Here is a 20678-nt window from a genome sequence, read left to right as displayed (position 1 = left end):
TGAAAAAAGGAAGAAGTATGGCCTTTTAAACATGAGGAGGAATAAACGAAAGCGCAAAGACAAAATTTACAATTGGCACAATGCTTGTAAAGGTCGACATGTAGCTCCAAAATATTTCTAATAGTACTAGTACTACATCCATCCCGGGAGACAATCTAGTACTACATCTGTCCTGGGAGACATCTAGTGCTACATCTATCCTGGGAGACATCTAGTACTACATCCATCCTGGGAGACATCTAGTACTACATCCATCCTGGAAGACAATCTAGTACTACATCCATCCTGGAAGACAATCTAGTACTACATCCATCCTGGGAGACATGTAGTGCTACATCCATCCTGGGAGACATGTAGTGCTACATCTGTCCTGGGAGACATCTAGTGCTACATCCATCCTGGAAGACAATCTAGTACTACATCCGTCCTGGGAGACATGTAGTGCTACATCTATCCTGGGAGACATCTAGTACTACATCCATCCTGGGAGACATGTAGTGCTACATCCATCCTGGGAGACATGTAGTGCTACATCCGTCCTGGGAGACATCTAGTGCTACATCTGTCCTGGGAGACATCTAGTGCTACATCTGTCCTGGGAGACATCTAGTGCTACATCTGTCCTGGGAGACATCTAGTGCTACATCTGTCCTGGGAGACATCTAGTGCTACATCTGTCCTGGGAGACATCTAGTGCTACATCTGTCCTGGGAGACATCTAGTGCTACATCTGTCCTGGGAGACATCTAGTGCTACATCTGTCCTGGGAGACATCTAGTGCTACATCTGTCCTGGGAGACATCTAGTGCTACATCTGTCCTGGGAGACATCTAGTGCTACATCTGTCCTGGGAGACATCTAGTGCTACATCTGTCCTGGGAGACATCTAGTGCTACATCTGTCCTGGGAGACATCTAGTGCTACATCTGTCCTGGGAGACATCTAGTGCTACATCTGTCCTGGGAGACATCTAGTGCTACATCTGTCCTGGGAGACATCTAGTGCTACATCTGTCCTGGGAGACATCTAGTGCTACATCTGTCCTGGGAGACATGTAGTGCTACATCCGTCCTGGGAGACATCTAGTGCTATATCCGTCCTGTGAGACATCTAGTGCTACATCTATGCTGGAAAACATTTGCATGCTGATAGTTACCCCTGATTCCTAGGCTACTGTATAGAGGTGTACCCCATATGAAGGTGTGTGGCATACAGAACCTTTTCTGACCAAACATTTCCCTTTTTTTCTTCACAGTCTGAGCTTGTCAACCTCGCTGAAAGCATTCAACAGAAACTCTCTTACTTTAATGAATTAGAAAATATCAATACAGTGAGTATTGTCCGCTGCCTGTATGACAGTATACACTTTCCTATGTTTCACTAATGCACACACCTCATAATAAAAAACATTATACCGTATTTTCCGGCGTATAAGACTACTTTTTACCCCCGAAAAATCTTGTCAGAAGTCGAGGGTTGTCTATACGCCGGGTATGGTCGCCCCATACGTTTTTCTCATTAGTTTAGCTGCAGCTAACAGGGCTGCGGTCAGGCAGGGGTTAACATTTTCCAGCGTATAAGGCGAACCCCTGACAATCTGAATAAAAGTCAGGGGTCGTCTTATATGCCCGGTCGCCTTATACGCTGGAAAATACGGTACATATAGATATGAACCAGCCGGGCCATGGGGAGCTGCGGGAGGGGCGGTCTGGGCGATGCTTAGAACTATTACATGCATCCACGGGCAGCAGACTGTCACTATCGTGATCATTTTTAAAGGTCATCTTTAAAGAGACTCTGTCAGCAGGTAATGCTGTTGTATCTTAGAGTAGCATAAACTAGTGACAGAGAAGCTGTACAGAATAATGTATCACTTACATTGTTCTGTGCAGCTGATTCGGAAATGTCTTCCTGAGCGAACGGCCAATAAGTAGTCCTCTCCATTCTGTGCATGAGCCCAGTAGTCCTGGATATTATTGAGAAGCAGAGAACTCCGCCCACCAGCTGCTGATTGGTAGTTATCTATCCATGCTGTGTATAGTCAGCCATTGTCAATAAGCAGCTGGAGGGTGGGAGGAGGGGTGTGGCAACAATCCTATTCTCCTGTATGTTAGGAGAATGGCGAGTGATGTATGTAATACATCGATCTGTTCAGCATTTCTGTCCAAATTTTATGCTGCCCTCATTTAAGGCAGCATAAATCTACAGATTTACAGATCTACAGATGACAGATTCACTTTAATGGTGCGTTCACACCTACAGGATCTGCAGCTGATTTTCTGCAGCAGATTTCAGTTAAATAACTGAACACAGCATCAAATCTGATGCTGTGTTCAGTTATTTAACTGAAATCTGCTGCAGAAAATCAGCTGCAGATCCTGTAGGTGTGAACGCACCCTAAAGGAGGAGTCCGTCAGTGGGGAAATTGATTACAAGTACTAACTTACCTCACAACTCTGAGGGGGGGTATGAGTATATAACTCAATCATGAGATAGATACAGGTCCTATTTCTGGGAACCACATCTATGACATTTATCATCACGTAAATATGTCATAACATCGAATTTTATCAAACGTACACATCAAATACCAAAAGTGTGATCTTTTTCTCCTTTTTAGAAGCTGAATTCTCCCACATTATCTGTGAACAGTGAAGGATTTATACCCATGCTGTCAAAGCTAGATGACTGTATATCTTATATCTCCTTACATGTAAGTTCCCATTACCATGTTGTGGTGCCCAGTGTGCGGAGCTTGGTTTCTCACTATAACAAGTCGGGATGGTTTATGTGAACGCTGTATAATTTCTTTATATTTTCTTGTATTGACCCCTTGGACTTGTTGGTAAAGGCTGAATTATTATTATTATTATTATGATTTCTTTCTTGAATATTAATGGTGTCTCATTGTTTCTTCAAAATTTTTCTTCTGTTTTATTTTTCTTTCCTGGCTTAATTTTTTACCACCTCAGTGCTGGTAGACATATTCACTTCTTGCATTTAATTTACACTCGGAGGATCAGTGCAGCAAAAAAATAAAATAAAATGAACAAGTCGTTGTGCACCCCTTAGTTGTGGCACGATTCACCTATTCTCAATGAATTGGACTGTGCATACGTGGACGTTTATGGATGCACATCCGTAGTGATATCAGTCCATAGCTGAGGGTCTTTGGCTGCAGATAGCTCTACAGATGTGTGAATAGGATCTTAAAAAGTTTTTAATTATTGTGTACTGTATATTATGTCTTGAATGGATTTATTTCAACAGTTGCAGTTGAAGCTAGTGCCTTTCTATTCTGTATATTAACAAGTTATGAAGGAAGGATGAATGTCTCACAATACTTTGTGTTTTATAATTTTTTTTTTTCTTCACTCACAGCCGAATTATAAAGATTATCCTGTTTATATGGCGAAGTTTAGGCAATGTCTTTCTAAAGCTATGCACCTTATGAAGACTTACACAGTGAACACACTACAAAACCTCACAAATCAACTTATGAAGCGGGTATGTAAGGAGCAGTATGGTGTGGTTTGCAACATTAGCAAAATTATAGGTATACTTTAAATTGTGTCCCTTTTCAGTTATTGCTTTTGGGTTTGGTTTTTCAATTATATTTTTCACATGTTTATCTGATTTTTTTTTTTTATTTTTTTTTATTTATTTTTTTTTTTACTTATGCCCTTCCTTTAGAAGATTCTCCTTTTGGGACCTATGTATTGACAATTGTCTTATTAAAAAAAAAAATAATAATAATATTTTTTGTGTTTTATTGTTTGGCAGGATCCGTCAACTGCACCACAGTCCGACAATGCATTTACATTATTTTATGTCAAATTTAGGGCAGCAGCTCCAAAGGTCAGGGTAAGTGTTCTTCGGTTCCTGCATGTCTCATAACAAGTGAAGTGAAGGAAAATTATGGGGGAGATTTATCAACAGGGGATTTTTCTAGATGTGGTCTATTTCTGCTTTGGCAAGAATAGACTGGTCTATTCAAAGTGCAATTTACTATCAGGGATAAGCCTGGTCTATTTTCTGTGGTGCTAATTTGTTTGACTCAGAATTGTCTCAGAATTGTCTCTAAATAGTCTCATTGGCCCTGGTTCGCCTCCTGGGTAATGAGCATTTTCTTCTCCCTTACTTTTTCAGATACAGACATGCAGAGGATTACGTCGGATTTGTTTGGACTACGTCGATGACCGGCGGACTTTACTGTTCAATAAAATGGTTAACGAGGGGTGTGAGGGTGTTTTTACTTGAATAAAAAAAATTTCTAGGTGTGTTGTGTTTTCTCTCATTACTTTACAGACTTAGTAGTGGAAGCTGTCTGATAGACTGAATCCATTACTGAGTCAGGGATTAGTGTTAGCCGGTATAAAATGGCTAACACTAATCCCCCCCATTATTACCCCAGTACCCAATGCCACCAGGGGTACTAGGAAGAGCCGGGTGCCAGTGGTCCCGGAGCGTCAAAATTGGCGCTCCTGGACTGGGCGGCAGCAGGCTGGTAATATTAAGGCTGGGGGGGGGTCAAAAACAATGGGCCTTCCCACCCGGGTGTTACTAGGCTGCTGTTTGTTTGGTTTTTAACCCGGCGTTTTTTTTTTCTCTTTAAATAAATAATCTTAAAAAAATGCATAGTGTTCCCCCTATTTTCATAACCAGCCGGGTTAAAAACCAAGCAACAGCGGCCTAGTAACACCAGGGTGGGAAGGGCCACTGTTTTTGGCCCTCCCCAGCCTAAATATTACCAGCCTGCTACCACCCAGTCCAGGAGCGCCAATTTTGACGCTCTGGGACCACTGGCACCCGACTCTTCCCATTACCCCCGGTGGCTTAGGGTACTGGGGTAATAATAGGGGGTTAGTGTTAGCCATTTTATACCGGCTAACACTAAGCCCTGACTTAGTAATGGATTCCGTCTATCAGACAGCTTCCACTACTAAGTCTGTAAAGTAATGAAAGAAAATACAAAACACCTAGAAAAAAAATTTTTTATTCAAATAAAAACACCCCCACACCCCTCGTTGACCATTTTATTGAACATTAAACTCCGCCGGTCATCGACGTAGTCCAAACGTATCCGCGGTAATCCTCTGCATGCCGGTATCTGGAGAAAAAAAAGAAAAAACACAAGCAAAAACAAACAGCAAGTAAGGGGTTAACCCCCTGGGAGCCAGACTGTAACTCCCATGCCCATGCTGGAGATCACCCAGCTTTCCCAGCATCCTGTAAGGTTAACCCTTACAGGATCCTTGGAAAGCTAGGTGACTTTTAGCATGGGCATGGGATTTACAGTCTGGCTCCCAGGGACTTAACCCCTTGGGGACCAGACTGTTTTGGCACTGCACCAGCAAGGAAAGGGGTTAAGTGCCCCCTTCCTTCCTGGGGCAGATGCAGTGCGATCTCCAATGGGGGGGGGGGGGGGGGTGATGTTAGGGGCTGGGGGTTACCTGCTCCTGCTTCCTCGGCTGACCCAGTAGGCTCAGTTTCGATGACAGTAAGCCCTGCCCCCATTGCGGCCCAGGGCGGGGCTTACCGGGACTGCCGAGGAAGCAGCAACAGGTAACTCCCAGCCCCTACCATCACCCACCACCTGCTTTCTGCTTTTGGGTAGGAAACCCCGTAGGGCAAGGAATCCCGGCTTAACTAAGGAATTCCATGCTCCAGTACTGCAAGGAGGGGTGCGCTAAGCACCCCTCCTTACTGTACAGCCCCAGGGGGTTAGTAGTGATGCTGCTGCATCACTACTTAACCCTTTACACTCTGGACCGGGTGCACTGCACCTAAACCATGGAGCATACCGGCTCCACATTATAGGTGGTGAAATACACCACCTCTAGTGTGGAGTCAGTTTGCGACACATGTGCGACTATTTTAGATAGTCGCACATGATAAATCATGCCTACTTTCAGCGTAAGTCAGTGAAATGTCACAAAATTTTGCGCAGCTAAGCGGGTGCGCAAAATTTTTAGACATTTTCACTCCAAATATAAATATATATAAACTGTATTCACTTTTTGTACATGTAGGTTAAGGCTGAAATCTCAAGTTGTATTTATTTTGTTAGAGAAAATGTGTCATCTTTTTATACTGATTAAAGGCAGACACTGTAACATTGTTTTTTTCCCCTTATATGTTTTTAATTTTTTACTGTAATTTTTTTTATTCCATTTTTTTTTTTGTACATTGTCATGGGGGTGGCCATATTGCCTGAACTGTTAACTGCATTTAGTGACCTGCTTTACAACAAATCTCATGGACATTGGCATTAATAGACAGGACCTGTCCCCTTGAGATGAATGTGAAACATTACTGATCATATTTGTTGACCTCAGAAGAGGTCATTTCACAGGGAGATACTATTGTCTTTAATTGATGCTATCTACAGGTGTAACATGTCGCTGCAATGCTGTACAGATCACTTTACAGCAGCCTTCTCTTACCACCACAGACACAACAGGAAGTTGCAGCATAGTTTTACACCTAGGAGTGAGAATGAAAATTCCAGGATTATTTTATAATGTAGATAGTAAAGTGGAAAAAAACCATCATAAAAATCATTATAAAATAAGTTTAACATAAAATCAGGATTTTAACAATGTCATTTTTGGATGACATATTTAAGGGTCATTCTCAATTTTTTTTTTTTTTTTTTTTAAACAAGTTTAACCCCTTCCCCCAATATGACGTCCAGGGACGTCATGAAAAGCAGTGCCATTCTGCATCATGACGTCCCTGCACGTCATGCTCTCCCTGCCTCCCCCCACTGTCCCTGGCTGAGATCGGGCAGCAGAAGGAGGCTGTGTCACACAGCCTCCTCCTGCTGCCACTGCCCAGAGAGGGGCCGCGTTCCCCCCGGGCAGTTAACCCCATAGACGCCGCGGTCGGTGCGACCGCAGCGTCTATGGGGTGATCTGCTGCTTCTCGCAGATCGGATGCTGGGAGGAGGCAGCTGCACATGCTGTGCCGCTGCTGTGCTCCTCCCAGGCACCCGCTCCATGCCCTAGCCGACCCCGCACCCCCTCCTCCCCAGCCCGCTCTCTCCCTCTCCAGGCGCCCCCCTCCCCGTGCTCCCTCTCCCCAGACCCCCCCTTCCCCGGAGCCGCGCGAGCAATCGCGCGACTCCGGGAGGGTAACCATAGCAACCCAGACGCTTCCCAGTGCGTCTGGGGTGCTATGATTTCTAATGATCAGGCCCCTGCACTGAGGCAGGGACCTGATCATTTGAATGATCTGTCAGTATAACACTGACAGATCATTCAATATATAATGCATTACAGCACTGATCATGTGCTGTAATGCATTATATATGTGAAAAAGTGAAAGTAAAAAAACCCCACTAAGCACACACATACATACATAAATAAAGAAATATTTAATTACAATAAATAAATTAAATAAATAAATACATAATAAATAAAAAAATAATTGAAATAAATAAACATAAATAAATATACACATTTCCCATCCTCCCTTTATTATTGATCCCCTATAAATAAAGTACACATATGTGGTATCGCCGCGTCCGTAATGACCCCATCTATTAACCGGTTACATTAATTTTTCCACCCGATTAACGCCATTAAAAAAAATCAATAAAAAACTAACAAAAATGTAAAATTTTTGTTAATCCCGCCCCCTAAAAATTATAGAAAAAACGTCACATATACCCAAAAGGTGTACCACTAAAAGCATCAGCTTATGCTGCAAAAAAAAGCCCTCACATAACTCCATTGGCGAAGAAATTAAAATATTACCACTCTTACAATGTGCAAGACACAAACAGTTTTTATAGTATAAATGCCATAAACTATAACAAGAGCTATATAAAATGGATATCACTGTAATCGTACCGACCTGACGAATAAAGATAACATGTCATATGCAACGTATAGTAAACGGCGTACAAAAAAAGATGAAAAACAGCTGCTAAATTGTGTTTTTTATTCGTACCATCTCATAAAAAAAATTTAATAAATAATGATCAGAGTGTCACATGTCCCCCCCCCAATGGTACCGATGGAAACGTAAACTTGTCTTTCACAAATATTTTAGCACACCAAGGCCTCCGTGACATGATATAATGACTATAAAAAACCTTAAATAAGAAAAGACCCCAAAAATACATAAGGCTTCTGTCATGTCTGCGGCCTGTGGTTGAGTCAGGTGACGCACAGCGGCCACATATGGGGGATTTCTAGAAACATTGGAATAAGGGGAATAAACAGTGAGCTCCATTTCTCAGTAAGTATTTGCTGTGTTAGAGGAAAAAAATGGATTAAAATGGAATATCTTCCAAAAAAATGAGAATTTTAAATTTCCCCTCCAACTTGCTTACATTTCTGCGAAACACCTAAAGGGTTAATACACTTATGAAACGTTACTCTGAATATGTTGAGGGGTGCAGTTTTTACAATGGAGGGATTTATTGGGGTAACTAACATACAGGCCCCACAAATCCACTTCAGAACTGAACTGGTCCCTAAAAAAATCTGAATTTGAAATTTTCCTGAAAATTTGAAAATCATTGCAAAATTTCGAAGCCCTCTAACATCCTAACTAGTAAAAGGACATTCACCAAATGACGTCACCATAAAGTAGACATGTTGTAGATGTTGCAGTAATAATTAATTCATGTGGCATAACTATTTTTCTCAGAAAAAGAGAATTTTGAATATAAAAGATTGTAAATGTTTCTAATTTTTGCGCAAATTTTGTGTTTTTCACAAAAAAACTGAGTGTATCAACCAAAGTATACCACAAACATAAAGAGGAATATGTCACGAAAAAACAGTCTCAGAATAACCATGATAATTAAAAGCACAGCAGAGTTACCACTACATAAAGAGACACAGGTCAGATTTGCAAAATAGGCCCTGGTCATTAAGGCCAAAACAGGCTGCGGAGGCAAGGGGTTAAAGAATGACAAAATTCAGACTGATCAACAATTCATATAATCAGTAGACTGTATATTAACACGCTGGTCCCACAAGCAACTTTTTCACCTTTCTACAGGATAAGTGAGGAAGCGCTGGGGTCTGACCATTGGCACCCCCACAGTCATGACAGTGGGGTCCCCTGTTTAAAATGGTGGTACAGTGCGATGAAAAAAAGTCACTGTTTTGTGACACTAAAGCACCAGCATTTCTTTATTCAGCAGGTTAGTGTCTCAATGCCACCGATATTGATGAAGGCAATTGTCGCAGAGAATTCCTGCGGCTTTGGACACAGGCGCCTTACACTTGGTGGTATTGAGACACTAATCCTGCTGTCCCAAAATATAGGGATGGATTTCCTTTAATGATAAACGTTTTTCTTTGGATGTAAAGAATGTTTTTTCCTCCTCTAGAAGCAATGACCAATAGCATAATGTTTTGGAATGCATAGTATTCCAAAACATTGCTGCCTGTCACTATTAATGGCAGATCTGAGGGCTTTTTTTAGGCCCCCGACTCCAATGGCAACCATTGATGTCCCTCAATAGCAGTGTGGGGTGCTGATACCAGACAGGGTAAGCCCCCTCCCCACTGTCAAACACTTTAAATGTTATTACCACGACATCTAAAAGGTTGTGACCGCTGAGCCTCTGCTGCGATCCTGAGACCTGCACACCTCTGCCACTGCTGATGCTGCACATTACAAGCAAAGCAGCAGCTGTGGACAAAACTAGCCCCACATACGGCCTAGGCTAAAATATAAGTCACAATTTTCATAAAAAATATGAATCGTGACTCGAATCGTTGGTGAATTTATCGAATTTGATTAATTGCCCATCCCTAATGTTGACTATAACTTATATATTGCTTTATAAATTCTTGTTCAGTCTTAGTTTTTTGATGTACAGTTCAGTTCATTTGCTTACAATACAGAATGACATGTATTCTTACATGTGAGTTAAAGCAGAAAAAATTTCCAGAGTCCTTTCCAGAGCAGTAATATAAGCCTTGTAATGCCTTGGCATCAAAGTGGTGAATAAGAGGTGATGGGCTGGCTAACCCTGGGCTCGCACAGTGCTGGAAAACACCCTCTGGGGACCTAGACTTTTTTTTTTTTTACATATTAACACAAATACTCTTCGTGCTGAAAAGTACTGTGGAGAAGCCCTGTCTAGCAAAGGGCTGACAGGTCTGCTTTAAAGGGGATATTGCAGTGACTTGAAATTATAGGTAAACAAGTCCCATAATAATGTAGTATACTTGGGTTTAAACAGCTCAAAGCTCTTTGTGATGTCAATGTACTTACCCTCCCACCATAAGCTGTGTACTACTTCCTTCTGCTTGTCGTTTCCAGCAGCTTTCATTCTGTTCTGTTTTCTCCTCTTTCAGGGGACAACACATCATAGATTCAGTTCAGGAGACTCTGCCTTTATAGCAAGTCTGCATCAAGCTGAGCTCCCTGAGCTTAATATGTGATGTGTTAGGCCCAGAAGGGGGAATGAGTAGAGAAAGCAGGCTAGTAGGAATCTGCATGAGGAAAAGAACTACACAGCTCTGGGGGAGGGTGAGTACACTGAGATTATGTAAAGAATTGTGGTTTTTCAATTTCAATGCTATACTATTACATAGGATCGAGCGTGGAATCTATTTATCTCCAATTTCATCTCACTCGGATATCCTTTTTAAGTTAAAATGCTATGAAATATTCTTTCTGCTAAACTAGTCTGAATAACATTAGAACAGTAGCAACTTAATTTTATATGATGCCTAATTGACTGTATTGCTGTTTGCTTAGACACTTATTGAACAAATGGAGCAGCGGTCAGAGAAGTTACCTGAGTGAGTATTACTTGGAACTCTTTAGTGCTATTTTTGAACCGCTGCCTGGTTCCCATGCATGGCACTGGTCTGTTACAGAGCACTGGCCAGGCATGAAGCACCGGGGATGGGCCTGCAGGCCCCCAGTGTAACTGGACCCCCTCCCTCTGTAATGTGGCTCCATTTAGTCTAATGGAGCCCGGTCACAGAGGGGAGAGATTGTCACACTTGGGGCCGGTGGGCCCACCCCCAGTGCTTCATACTGGGCCAGTGCTCAGGAATAGGCCAGTGCACTGCTTGCGCCAATACATTCATGTAAAAAAAAGCAAAGCAAGGTAGGCTAGTGGAAGCAATAACGCTAAGTTGCTTGGGGATCTAAGATAGTGGAGGTGGTAATGCTTTCCTGCTAGTGTTCCAGGATAATGGAGGTAATGAACTTTCTTAAAGGAGAAGTCTGGACAAAATTTATTTTTTATATGTTATTACTGATGGAAAGTTATACAATTTTTTAATGTACATTAATTATGGGAAATGCTCATATACTGCTATTTCCCTTAATTTAGTGTATCAGGAAATGTTAGAATTATCTCTGAAGCAGTGACGTCACGACGAATGGTGTAATTCCTATGGAGTGTCCAGCAGGGGGCGCACTATATATATAGAAGTCAATGAGTACCATTGACTTCTGTATATAGTGCGCCCCTGCTGGACACTCCATTGGAATTACAATGGATGTGTATGTAAATTTATTATACAGTGTTTTTGATTGAATACAGTTCTGAAATACTTTGGGGAGCAAGTGTACATAACAGTAAACCCGCCGCTACCGAACGCCCGCTGCTCTGGACTACACTCAACTACTACTCTCCCCACCTGCTCATAGCATGAGCAGTTGATGGGAGAGTAGTAGCTGGGTTATATCTCCGAGATCGCCCATCACTGCAGCCATCATCCCCCTCCTGCTGCTTCCTTACTCTATCTGATGGCTGACTCCTGGAAGCAGCAGGAGGGGGATGATGGCTGCAGTGATGAGCGGCTCCCCTGCACGGCAGCATCAGTGGCGGCAGCGATCTCGGCGATATAACCCGGCTACTACTCTCCCATCACCTACGCATGCTATGAGCAGGTGGGGAGAGTAGTAGTTGAGATCGCCGCTGCCACTGATGCTGCCGTGCAGGGGAGCCGCTCATCACTGCAGCCATCATCCCCCTCCGCTCCCTCCTCCTGCTGCTTCCTTACACTATCTGATGGCTGACTCCCCGCCCAGCCACTCTCTGATCACACGTGCCGGGCGGCCGGGCGGGAGTCAGCCATCAGATAGAGTAAGGAAGCAGCAGGATGGGGATGATGGCTGCAGTGATGAGCGGCTCCCCTGCGAGGCATCAGCGGCGGCGATCTCAGAGATATAACCCAGCTACTACTCTCCCATCAACTGCTCATGCTATGAGCAGGTGGGGAGAGTAGTAGTTGAGTGTAGTCCGTAGCGGCGGGCGGGCGGTTCGGCGGGCTTACTGTTATGTACTGATTGCTTACATTTATGGAATACTTTGGGGAGCAAGGACACTTGCTCCCCAAAGTATTTCATAAATGTATTCAATCAAAAACACTGTATATTACATTTACATACACATCCATTGTAATTCCAATGGAGTGTCCAGCAGGGGTGCACTATATAAAGAAGTTAATGGTACTCATTGACTTCTATATATAGTGCGCCCCCTGCTGGACACTCCATAGGAATTACACCATTCGTCGTGACGTCAATGCTTCTGAGAGAATTCTAACACTTCCTGATACACTAAATTAAGGGAAATAGCAGTATATGAGCATTTCCCATAATTAATGTACATTAGAAAATTGTATAACTTTCCATCAGTAATAACTTATAAAAAATAAATTTTGGCCGGACTTCTCCTTTAACATCTGTGCTACACTTATTACGGGGAAATGCTTATAAAGTGCTTTTTTCCCTGCACTTACTACTGCATTAAGGCTTCACTTCCTGGATAAAATGGTGATGTCACGACCTGACTCTCAGAGCTGTGCGGGCTGTTGCTGATGAGGATGATGGCAGAGGGACACTGAGGGACACAGGGCCCTGGATGGACACTGAGCATCCCTCTGCCATCATCCTCTCCAGCAGCCACAGCCCGCATAGCTCTGGGAGTCGGGGTGTGACATCACCATGTTATCCAGGAAGTGAAGCTTTGATGCAGTTGGAAGTGTAGGGGAAAAAAAAACACTTTTTATAAGCATTTCCTGTAATAAGTGTATATTGGAGATCTGAATAACTTTTGGGGGGGCAATACAAAACTTTATAAAAATTTATGCTGGACTTCTCCTTCAAAGAAAATTAAAGCTCTGACAAAGTGCTTACACTTTGTAAGTGCTAGTATTTATGCAGGAGGTGCAGAGTATTTCTTGTGAGCTATTACAAGAGATGACATGTTCAGCTTTTGCAGAATACACCTGTGGTGACTATTGTTTTTAATGTTATGTAAAAGGTATCAGCTACTTCTTGGCGAAATACATCAGTGCTATTTAGAACAGCGGGAGAACTTACTTAGTCCAAGTATCACCAGCACAATTACAGATCTAACCAGCCAGAACAACAGGGATCACTGTGCACTGGTAAGCATTTCATGTAATTGGCAAGGCATTTGTGCTTACTCATCCAATCATTCTATACATGGTATGCTCACCCCCTCTTTTACCCTTTCCAGCTTGACATCCTTCAGAGCTGTTAAATAATATAAGCGGAGGTCTATTGATTGAATAAATTGGTCAGCTTTACTACTGCTTGAGACAGTGATGCCTCTGTAATGTGTAAACTTTTCATTGATTTTAGGTAAACACAAGTTTATTTTCTTATAGGTGCGAAGTGGTTGTGCGTTCATGGTCCACGTATGCCAAGATGAACACCAACTTTACAATGAATTTTTCACCAAACCAACACCAAAATTGGAGTATGTGGTAAATTTATAAATGTTACTCTGCACTCTGTGTAATCACTTTTTTATAAAATATATATATATATATATATATATATATATATATATATATATATATATATATATCTCTTTGTCATGATAAAGTTTGTTTTACATCTGTGTACATTAGGTAATTGTTCAGGCACAGTTAGTTACCGTTCTGTATAGTCCTCCTTTAGGGTATGTTCACACTGAGCTGTGTAGCTGGAGGTGACGGGGGCAGCATCTCCCACAGGTAATGGAGGTGACAGTGCAGCGGGGTGCAGGGTGACCCTGCACTGGTGGTGGTGGTGCGGTCCTGTCTTCCTGGTAGTGGGGTGAGGCTGCGGAGAGAGCTGTGTGTAGAGGCTTCCTTAAAATATCTTATTTATTATCTTTTTCTTTGGGGCAGATCAGGGTTATCCAGGAGCAGCATGTTCCCTATTTCCCCAATATACAGATCAGTAATGAAGGGGATTTAATAGTAACAGCCCATTGGGTCACTAGTATCAGCATCTGCATATAGAGACATACAGAGAAGACTGCATTTTACTATTTGGTCGGGTGTCTATACTTTTCACTGAACAGTCAGTTGGACTAGAACTAGACAAAAAATTATAGTTTTTTACTTTTTGTTTTATTCTTTTTTCTTTTTTTTTTTTTACAGTGAACTTTTGGAGAAATTGTGTCTGTCTCTCTATGATGTGTTGCGACCGCTCATCATTCATGTTGTTCACTTGGAAACACTCTCAGAACTTTGTGGTATATTGAAAATTGAGATGCTTGAGGATCATGTTCAAAATAATGGTAAGGCATACTAAATGGGAACCTTTATCAGCTTCACTTCCAAAGGACGGTGCTAAAGGGTATTAACCTTATAGTTTTATTTACATATAACCAATTTCCGCATTGTTTCCTAATTCAGTTTATTCAGAAAGCACGCCAAGCATAGCCAGTTGGGTCAGTGGCTGGTTGAAGCAGTTGTTCGGGGATCTAAAGGGTTACAGAAATCCTCACTCCCTGGTACTCCAATTCCAGACACCGAAGTGGTGGGTTGCAAAATGAGGATTGCCATAGCGTGTCAGAACCTTGCACTATCCTTTTAACCACTTTAATTTGAATATCAAAGCAATAGTATACTAAACCATACCCCTGGAGAATATAAAGGCAGGATGTTAAAATAAAGCTCTGATTTTGGGGTCATGGTAATTTAATGCATCGCATAGGAAAAGTATTAACCCCCTCCATTTCCGTTCAATAAATATTTTTTCTATTTGTTCTGACTTGATAAAAGAGCTATCAGGTAAGGCTTGTTTTTAAATAAATACTCCCAGACAACATAACAAAAGAAAGATACTGTACTTGCACACAGCCCTGTTATCCTGCTGCCTGTCTCCGCTGCACTCCACTTCCTAGTGCTGGGGTTCCCACAAGACACTGCAGCAGAGCCAATGTCTGGTTGCAGTGGTGTCTCTACTCGGCCAGTGATTGCCTGCCAGCCTCCGTACCAGAAAGTGGAGCACAGCAGAGACCGTGAGCTGAGATAACTGGGAGCAAGGGAGGTTAATAAAATCCCTTTTTTTCCCTTTGCCACAAAGTCTGGATGTATTTAGAGATTTCATTGGACAACACCAATGAACCCCCATAAATGTGCAATGGGTTAATAAAGTTTTGACTTAAACTGTATGTGTCTTTGAGATCATATGATGGTTTAGAATAAATATCTGTCTATTCATCATATATATGTTCAATTGAAGTATGTTGCTTTACATTACGTTAAACCTGTGCTGTTACTGTTTCTGTAGTATTTATAGTTACTCTTTTATGTGTTGCATTTAGCTGAACAACTTGGTGCCTTTGCCGCAGTAGTGAAGCAGATGCTGGAAGATGTACAAGAGAGACTTGTCTACCGAACACACATATACATTCAGACTGATATCTTGGGCTATAAACCTGCCCCTGGGGATTTGGCATATCCTGACAAGCTGGAGATGATGGAGGTATCCTATCGGGCTTCTTATGAAGAATAATATCACTAGAGGGAAGCATGAACACACAAAAATGTATTGTGTGTGTGTGTGTAAAAAAGAATTCAGGCCAGAATAAAATGTGCAAAAGGCTGACCGCCCCTGCCCGTTCTTCCCCACCACTAGGCACATGTATGTGTGCAGGCATCCACATACTGTATGCATGACCGCTCAATTTACATTCGCTGGGCTGGCTGCTCTTGCACATGGCCTGGTGTATGTACTGTGCTGGGCAGGTCATGACTGATGCTTACAGTGTATGTATTACTGAATGCTACTGTACAGAGGCAGGAATTAAGTTTACAGACAGAAGTCCTTACCCCTGAACATACTTTCCATTGTGTACTAAGCATATAGGTTAGCATGCCATTGTAATAAATATCATACTGCCAATGAATTTGATGGCCACTACGTTTGTAGTGTACATGCAAAAATATTTTTGCCACACTCCTACCACCGATGATGTAGAAGGGCTTGAACTGTTCAATGTATTTTGTATACACAGCAAATTGCTCTGAGTCTGAAGGAAGAACAAAAGAGGTTGCAGTCTCCGGATGCATCGTTCTCTGATGTCCATCTAGAGGATCCTGAAGCCAATAATCTCATTAAAAGTGGTATGTTTTTTTTCCCTTTTTTGTTAGATTTAAATATATAAATATTTCAAGTAGATTTGTCACCTTAATATACCATCCATAAGATCAGCATTTTGCAGCCACCGATCTATACTCCTAATGGCCATGGCATCACAAAAAAATTGTGAATTGTGCTAAGAGGAATGTTTAAAGGGAGACCTGTCACCCCCCGCCCCCTATACTCATCTGATCCTGTCGGGTCACGGAGATATGCGCGCCCGCTCACAGGAGAGTCCGACGCTTATAGAGAATGAATGGGGAGTCTAATGCTTCGTCATTCTCTATGGGCATCGGACTCTCCTGTGAGCACGTGCGCCGGGCTTCGGGCGCTCATATCTCCGTGACCCGACCGGATCAGGAAGCGGAATCAGGTGAGTATAGGGGGCTGTAACGGGGGGTTGGGAGCCTGTCACCCCGGCACGGGGGGTGACAGGTCCTCTTTAAAGATTAGAGTGGGCTCAGTTATGCGTCTGGTGTATTCGTTAGGTGAACGCTCTTCTCCCACCCCTCATGCCGGTAATTGACAGAGAGTTATATATATATATATATATATATATATATATATATATATATATATATATATATATATATATACACACACACACATACACAGCAGCCTGTCCATAGGGCTGGGCGGTATACCGTCAAAATACCGATACCGTCTCTGGCGTCGGTTAACCGACCTCAACTTTGCCAGGACGGTATCTGCGGTATTTCCCCCCTCCCTCCTCCTCCTCCTCCTCACCCTGCGGCCGCACGCTCTGCTCCCCTCCGCTAATCTTCCTGAGGAGGAAGACTGGAGATGTGACAGGCTGCGCACAGGCGTGCTGTGTGCTCAGCGCTGCTGCTGCTTCCGGACGGCTCTGGAAGCTGCACGGTGTGCCCTGCCTTCCCTCTCCCGTACATAAAGTGGCTGCAGGGGTCAGGTATATGTCGGCACATCTTCCCCCCCACCAGGCACCGCACTCTCTCCCCCACAGGAATCCTCGGCGCCTCGTTATCTTTTTGCAGTGTTGGAAGCAGCCGTGTGTGACGATCTGCCCGGGACGCTGCCGGCAGATATATGTACTACAGCACTGAGTGACGGGGCAGAGGATTCCTGTGCAGGAGAGAGAGAGAGAGGCCGGGGGAGCATGGAGGTGCCGACCTATACCTGACCCCAACTGTATGTGCGGGAGGGGAGGGGATTTCCTATCTATCTCTCTATCTATCTATCTATCTATCTATCTATCTATCTATCTAGTAAGAAGATAGCCCACGGCACTCAAAGGGGTTAACGGTGCAAAAGGAGGAGTTTTTACTCACCGTAAACTCTCTTTCTCGTAGTCTTCATTGGGGGACACAGACACCGTGGGTATAGGCTGCTGCCACTAGGAGGCTGACACTAAGAAAAAACAAAACAAGTCGGCCCCTCCCAGCAGGCTATACCCACCCACTGGCACTGAGCTAATTCAGTAGTGAAAAAGCAGTAGGAGGAGCCGAAACAACCATAAAGAAAAAACAGTCCACACTCAAAATCTGAAAAACAACACAGGCCAACAGGCAACCTTAATCAGACAACAGAGGGTGGGTGCTGTGTCCCCCAATGAAGACTACGAGAAAGAGAGTTTACGGTGAGTAAAAACTCCTCCTTTCTCGTGCGTCTTATTGGGGGACACAGACACCGTGGGACGTCCAAAAGCAGTCCCTTGGGTGGGAAGAGACAGAGTGGAGCTAAGAAGAGGAAGAAGCCACTGCTGCCTGCAAGACCATGCGGCCCAGACTCGCATCGGCCGATGCAAACGTGTCCACACGGTAAAACCTAGAAAAGGTGTGCAGCGAGGACCACGTGGCGGCCTTACAGAGTTGAAGAGCTGAGGCCCCATGACGAATGGCCCAGGAAGCCCCAACCGAACGAGTCGAGTGAGCTGCAATCCGGAACGGGGGCGACTTACCCTTACTCCGGTAAGCCTGAGCGATGGCGGAGCGGACCCAGCGAGCCAGGGTCGCCTTAGACGCTGCTGACCCCTTTCGAGGACCCTCAGGGATGACAAAGAGTGAGTCCGAGTGTCGAAGAGACTTTGTCCTGGAGAGATAGATGCGCAGGGCGCGAACCACATCCAGCTTGTGGAGCGCGCGCTCCCTTGGATGAGAGGGGGCCGGGCAGAAAGAGGGAAGAACAATATCTTCGTTGAGGTGGAAAGGCGAAACCACCTTGGGCTGAAAAGAAGCCACGGGCCTAAGTACCGCCTTGTCCTGGTGCAACACCAGCAGGGGAGGGCGGCAAGAAAGGGCTGCCAATTCCGAAATCCTCCGGACAGACGTAACCGCCACCAGGAAAGCCACCTTAAAGGACAAGATGGCCAAAGGCACTTCCCGGAGGGGCTCAAACGGAGGGGACTGCATAGCATCCAGGACGAGATTCAGATCCCACGGGGGAACTGGGTGCCGATAAGGAGGTGCAATGCGCGCCACTCCTTGGAGAAAAGTCCTGACTTGAGGAACTGACGCCAATGGTCTCTGGAAAAAAACTGAAAGGGCAGAAACCTGGCCCTTAAGAGAGCTCAGAGCTAAGCCTGCGTCCAGACCTGCCTGGAGGAAGGCCAGGAGTTGCGCCAGAGAAAAGGGAAGTGGAGGCGCAGAACAGGCCTCACAGTGACGGAGGAAAGCCTTCCAACAACGATAATAAATCCTTGCCGATGCAGGCTTCCGGGCCCTGATCATGGTCCTAATGACCGCATCAGAGAAACCACGTGATTTCAGAATCCAGGTTTCAACAGCCACGCCGTCAAACGTAGCGTGGCTAAACGCGGGTGGCAGAGCGGACCTTGAGTGAGAAGATCCGGTCGGTCTGGTAGACGCCAGGGGACGTCGGCGGCGAGGTTCACGAGATCCGTGTACCAGGCGCGCCGTGGCCAGTCCGGGGCCACGAGGATTACCGGAAGTCCTTCCGACTTTATCTTTCTCACCACCCGCGGCAGAAGCGGGAGAGGAGGAAAGATGTAAGGGAGGCTGAACCGACGCCAGGGAATCACCAAGGCGTCCGAGGCCAGAGCCAGAGGGTCCCTCGTCCGGCAGACGAACTTCGGCAGTCTGTGGTTGAAGCGAGACGCCATCAGATCCACATCCGGTGTCCCCCACCTGCGACAGATCTGGGAGAACACCTCGGGATGCAGGGTCCATTCCCCTGGATCCACCCGTGCACGACTCAGATAGTCGGCCATCCAGTTGTCCACACCCGGAATGTGAACAGCGGACAAGGCAAGCACGGTTTCCTCCGCCCAGGAGAGGATCAGCGCCACTTCCATCATGGCGGCCTTGCTGCGGGTCCCGCCCTGATGATTCACATAAGCCACTGCAGTGGCGTTGTCTGTCTGCACCCGAACGGGGAGACCGTGGAGCTGTGTCTGCCAGTGCAGAAGGGAGAGCCGAATCGCCCGCAGTTCGAGGATGTTGATGGGGAGGCAAGCTTCCTTGGCCGACCAGGTTCCCTGAACCGTCAGATCGTTCCAAACCCCTCCCCAGCCCCGCAGGCTGGCATCGGTGGTCACAATCTGCCAATGAACGGGAAGGAAGGAGCGACCCAGAGAGAGGCTCGGAGACCGTAACCACCACTGAAGGTCTTGGCGGAGGCGAGCCGGTAGTTTCACCCTCCGATCTAGAGAGGGGAGTGACCTGTCCCACCGTGACAGCAGGAAGAGCTGCAGGGGGCGGGAATGAAACTGGGCAAAAGGGATCGCCTCCATAGACGCCACCATCTTCCCCAGAACCCTCATACAGGAACGTATGGACACAGGGCGGTGGCTGCAAAGAGCTCTGATATTGGCCTGAAGGGACTGCAACTTGTCCTCTGGAAGAAAAACGCGGGCCTGTACTGAATCCAACCGCATCCCCAGAAAAACGATGGACTGGGCAGGGACCAGGGAGGACTTGGAACGGTTGAGCAGCCAACCGAAGCGGGAGAGCGTATCCAGGGTGATGTGGAGGCTCTCTAAATTCTGGTCCTTGGATGGGGCTTTGACGAGTATGTCGTCCAAGTAAGGAGTTACTGAGACACCTCGAGCCCGAAGAAGAGCCATGACAGCCGCCATGGTCTTCGTGAAAACCCGCGGAGCCGAAGCCAGGCCGAACGGAAGAGCCACAAACTGATAATGCTCTTCCCCTACTGCAAAACGCAGGAAACGTTGATGAGGAGGATAAATCGGCACGTGAAGATACGCGTCCTGAATATCCACCGAAGAAAGAAACTCGCCTGGCTCCAGAGATGCGATCACAGAACGCAGGGACTCCATCCGGAAGTGAGATAGTCGGACG

The 20678-nt window shown here is 45.0% G+C and overlaps 1 protein-coding gene across 1 annotated transcript in view; it reads left to right on the top strand.

Annotated features, from left to right (window-relative positions):
• COG3 (component of oligomeric golgi complex 3) overlaps positions 1-20678 on the top strand; it is a 70689-nt gene that overhangs the window by 10237 nt on the left and 39774 nt on the right. The window contains exons 5-14 of the mRNA XM_069970524.1: positions 1256-1330; positions 2621-2713; positions 3382-3507; positions 3784-3864; positions 10735-10778; positions 13262-13388; positions 13632-13723; positions 14394-14533; positions 15566-15726; positions 16259-16367. Coding sequence (XP_069826625.1) covers positions 1256-1330; positions 2621-2713; positions 3382-3507; positions 3784-3864; positions 10735-10778; positions 13262-13388; positions 13632-13723; positions 14394-14533; positions 15566-15726; positions 16259-16367 — 1048 coding nt within the window. The remainder of the gene's footprint in view (positions 1-1255; positions 1331-2620; positions 2714-3381; positions 3508-3783; positions 3865-10734; positions 10779-13261; positions 13389-13631; positions 13724-14393; positions 14534-15565; positions 15727-16258; positions 16368-20678) is intronic.

This window comes from Dendropsophus ebraccatus, chromosome 5, assembly GCF_027789765.1.
Source record: "Dendropsophus ebraccatus isolate aDenEbr1 chromosome 5, aDenEbr1.pat, whole genome shotgun sequence".
NCBI classification, from domain to species: domain Eukaryota; kingdom Metazoa; phylum Chordata; class Amphibia; order Anura; family Hylidae; genus Dendropsophus; species Dendropsophus ebraccatus.
The sequence above is the reverse complement of the archived record's forward strand: the minus strand, read 5'-3'. Positions and strand labels throughout refer to the sequence as shown.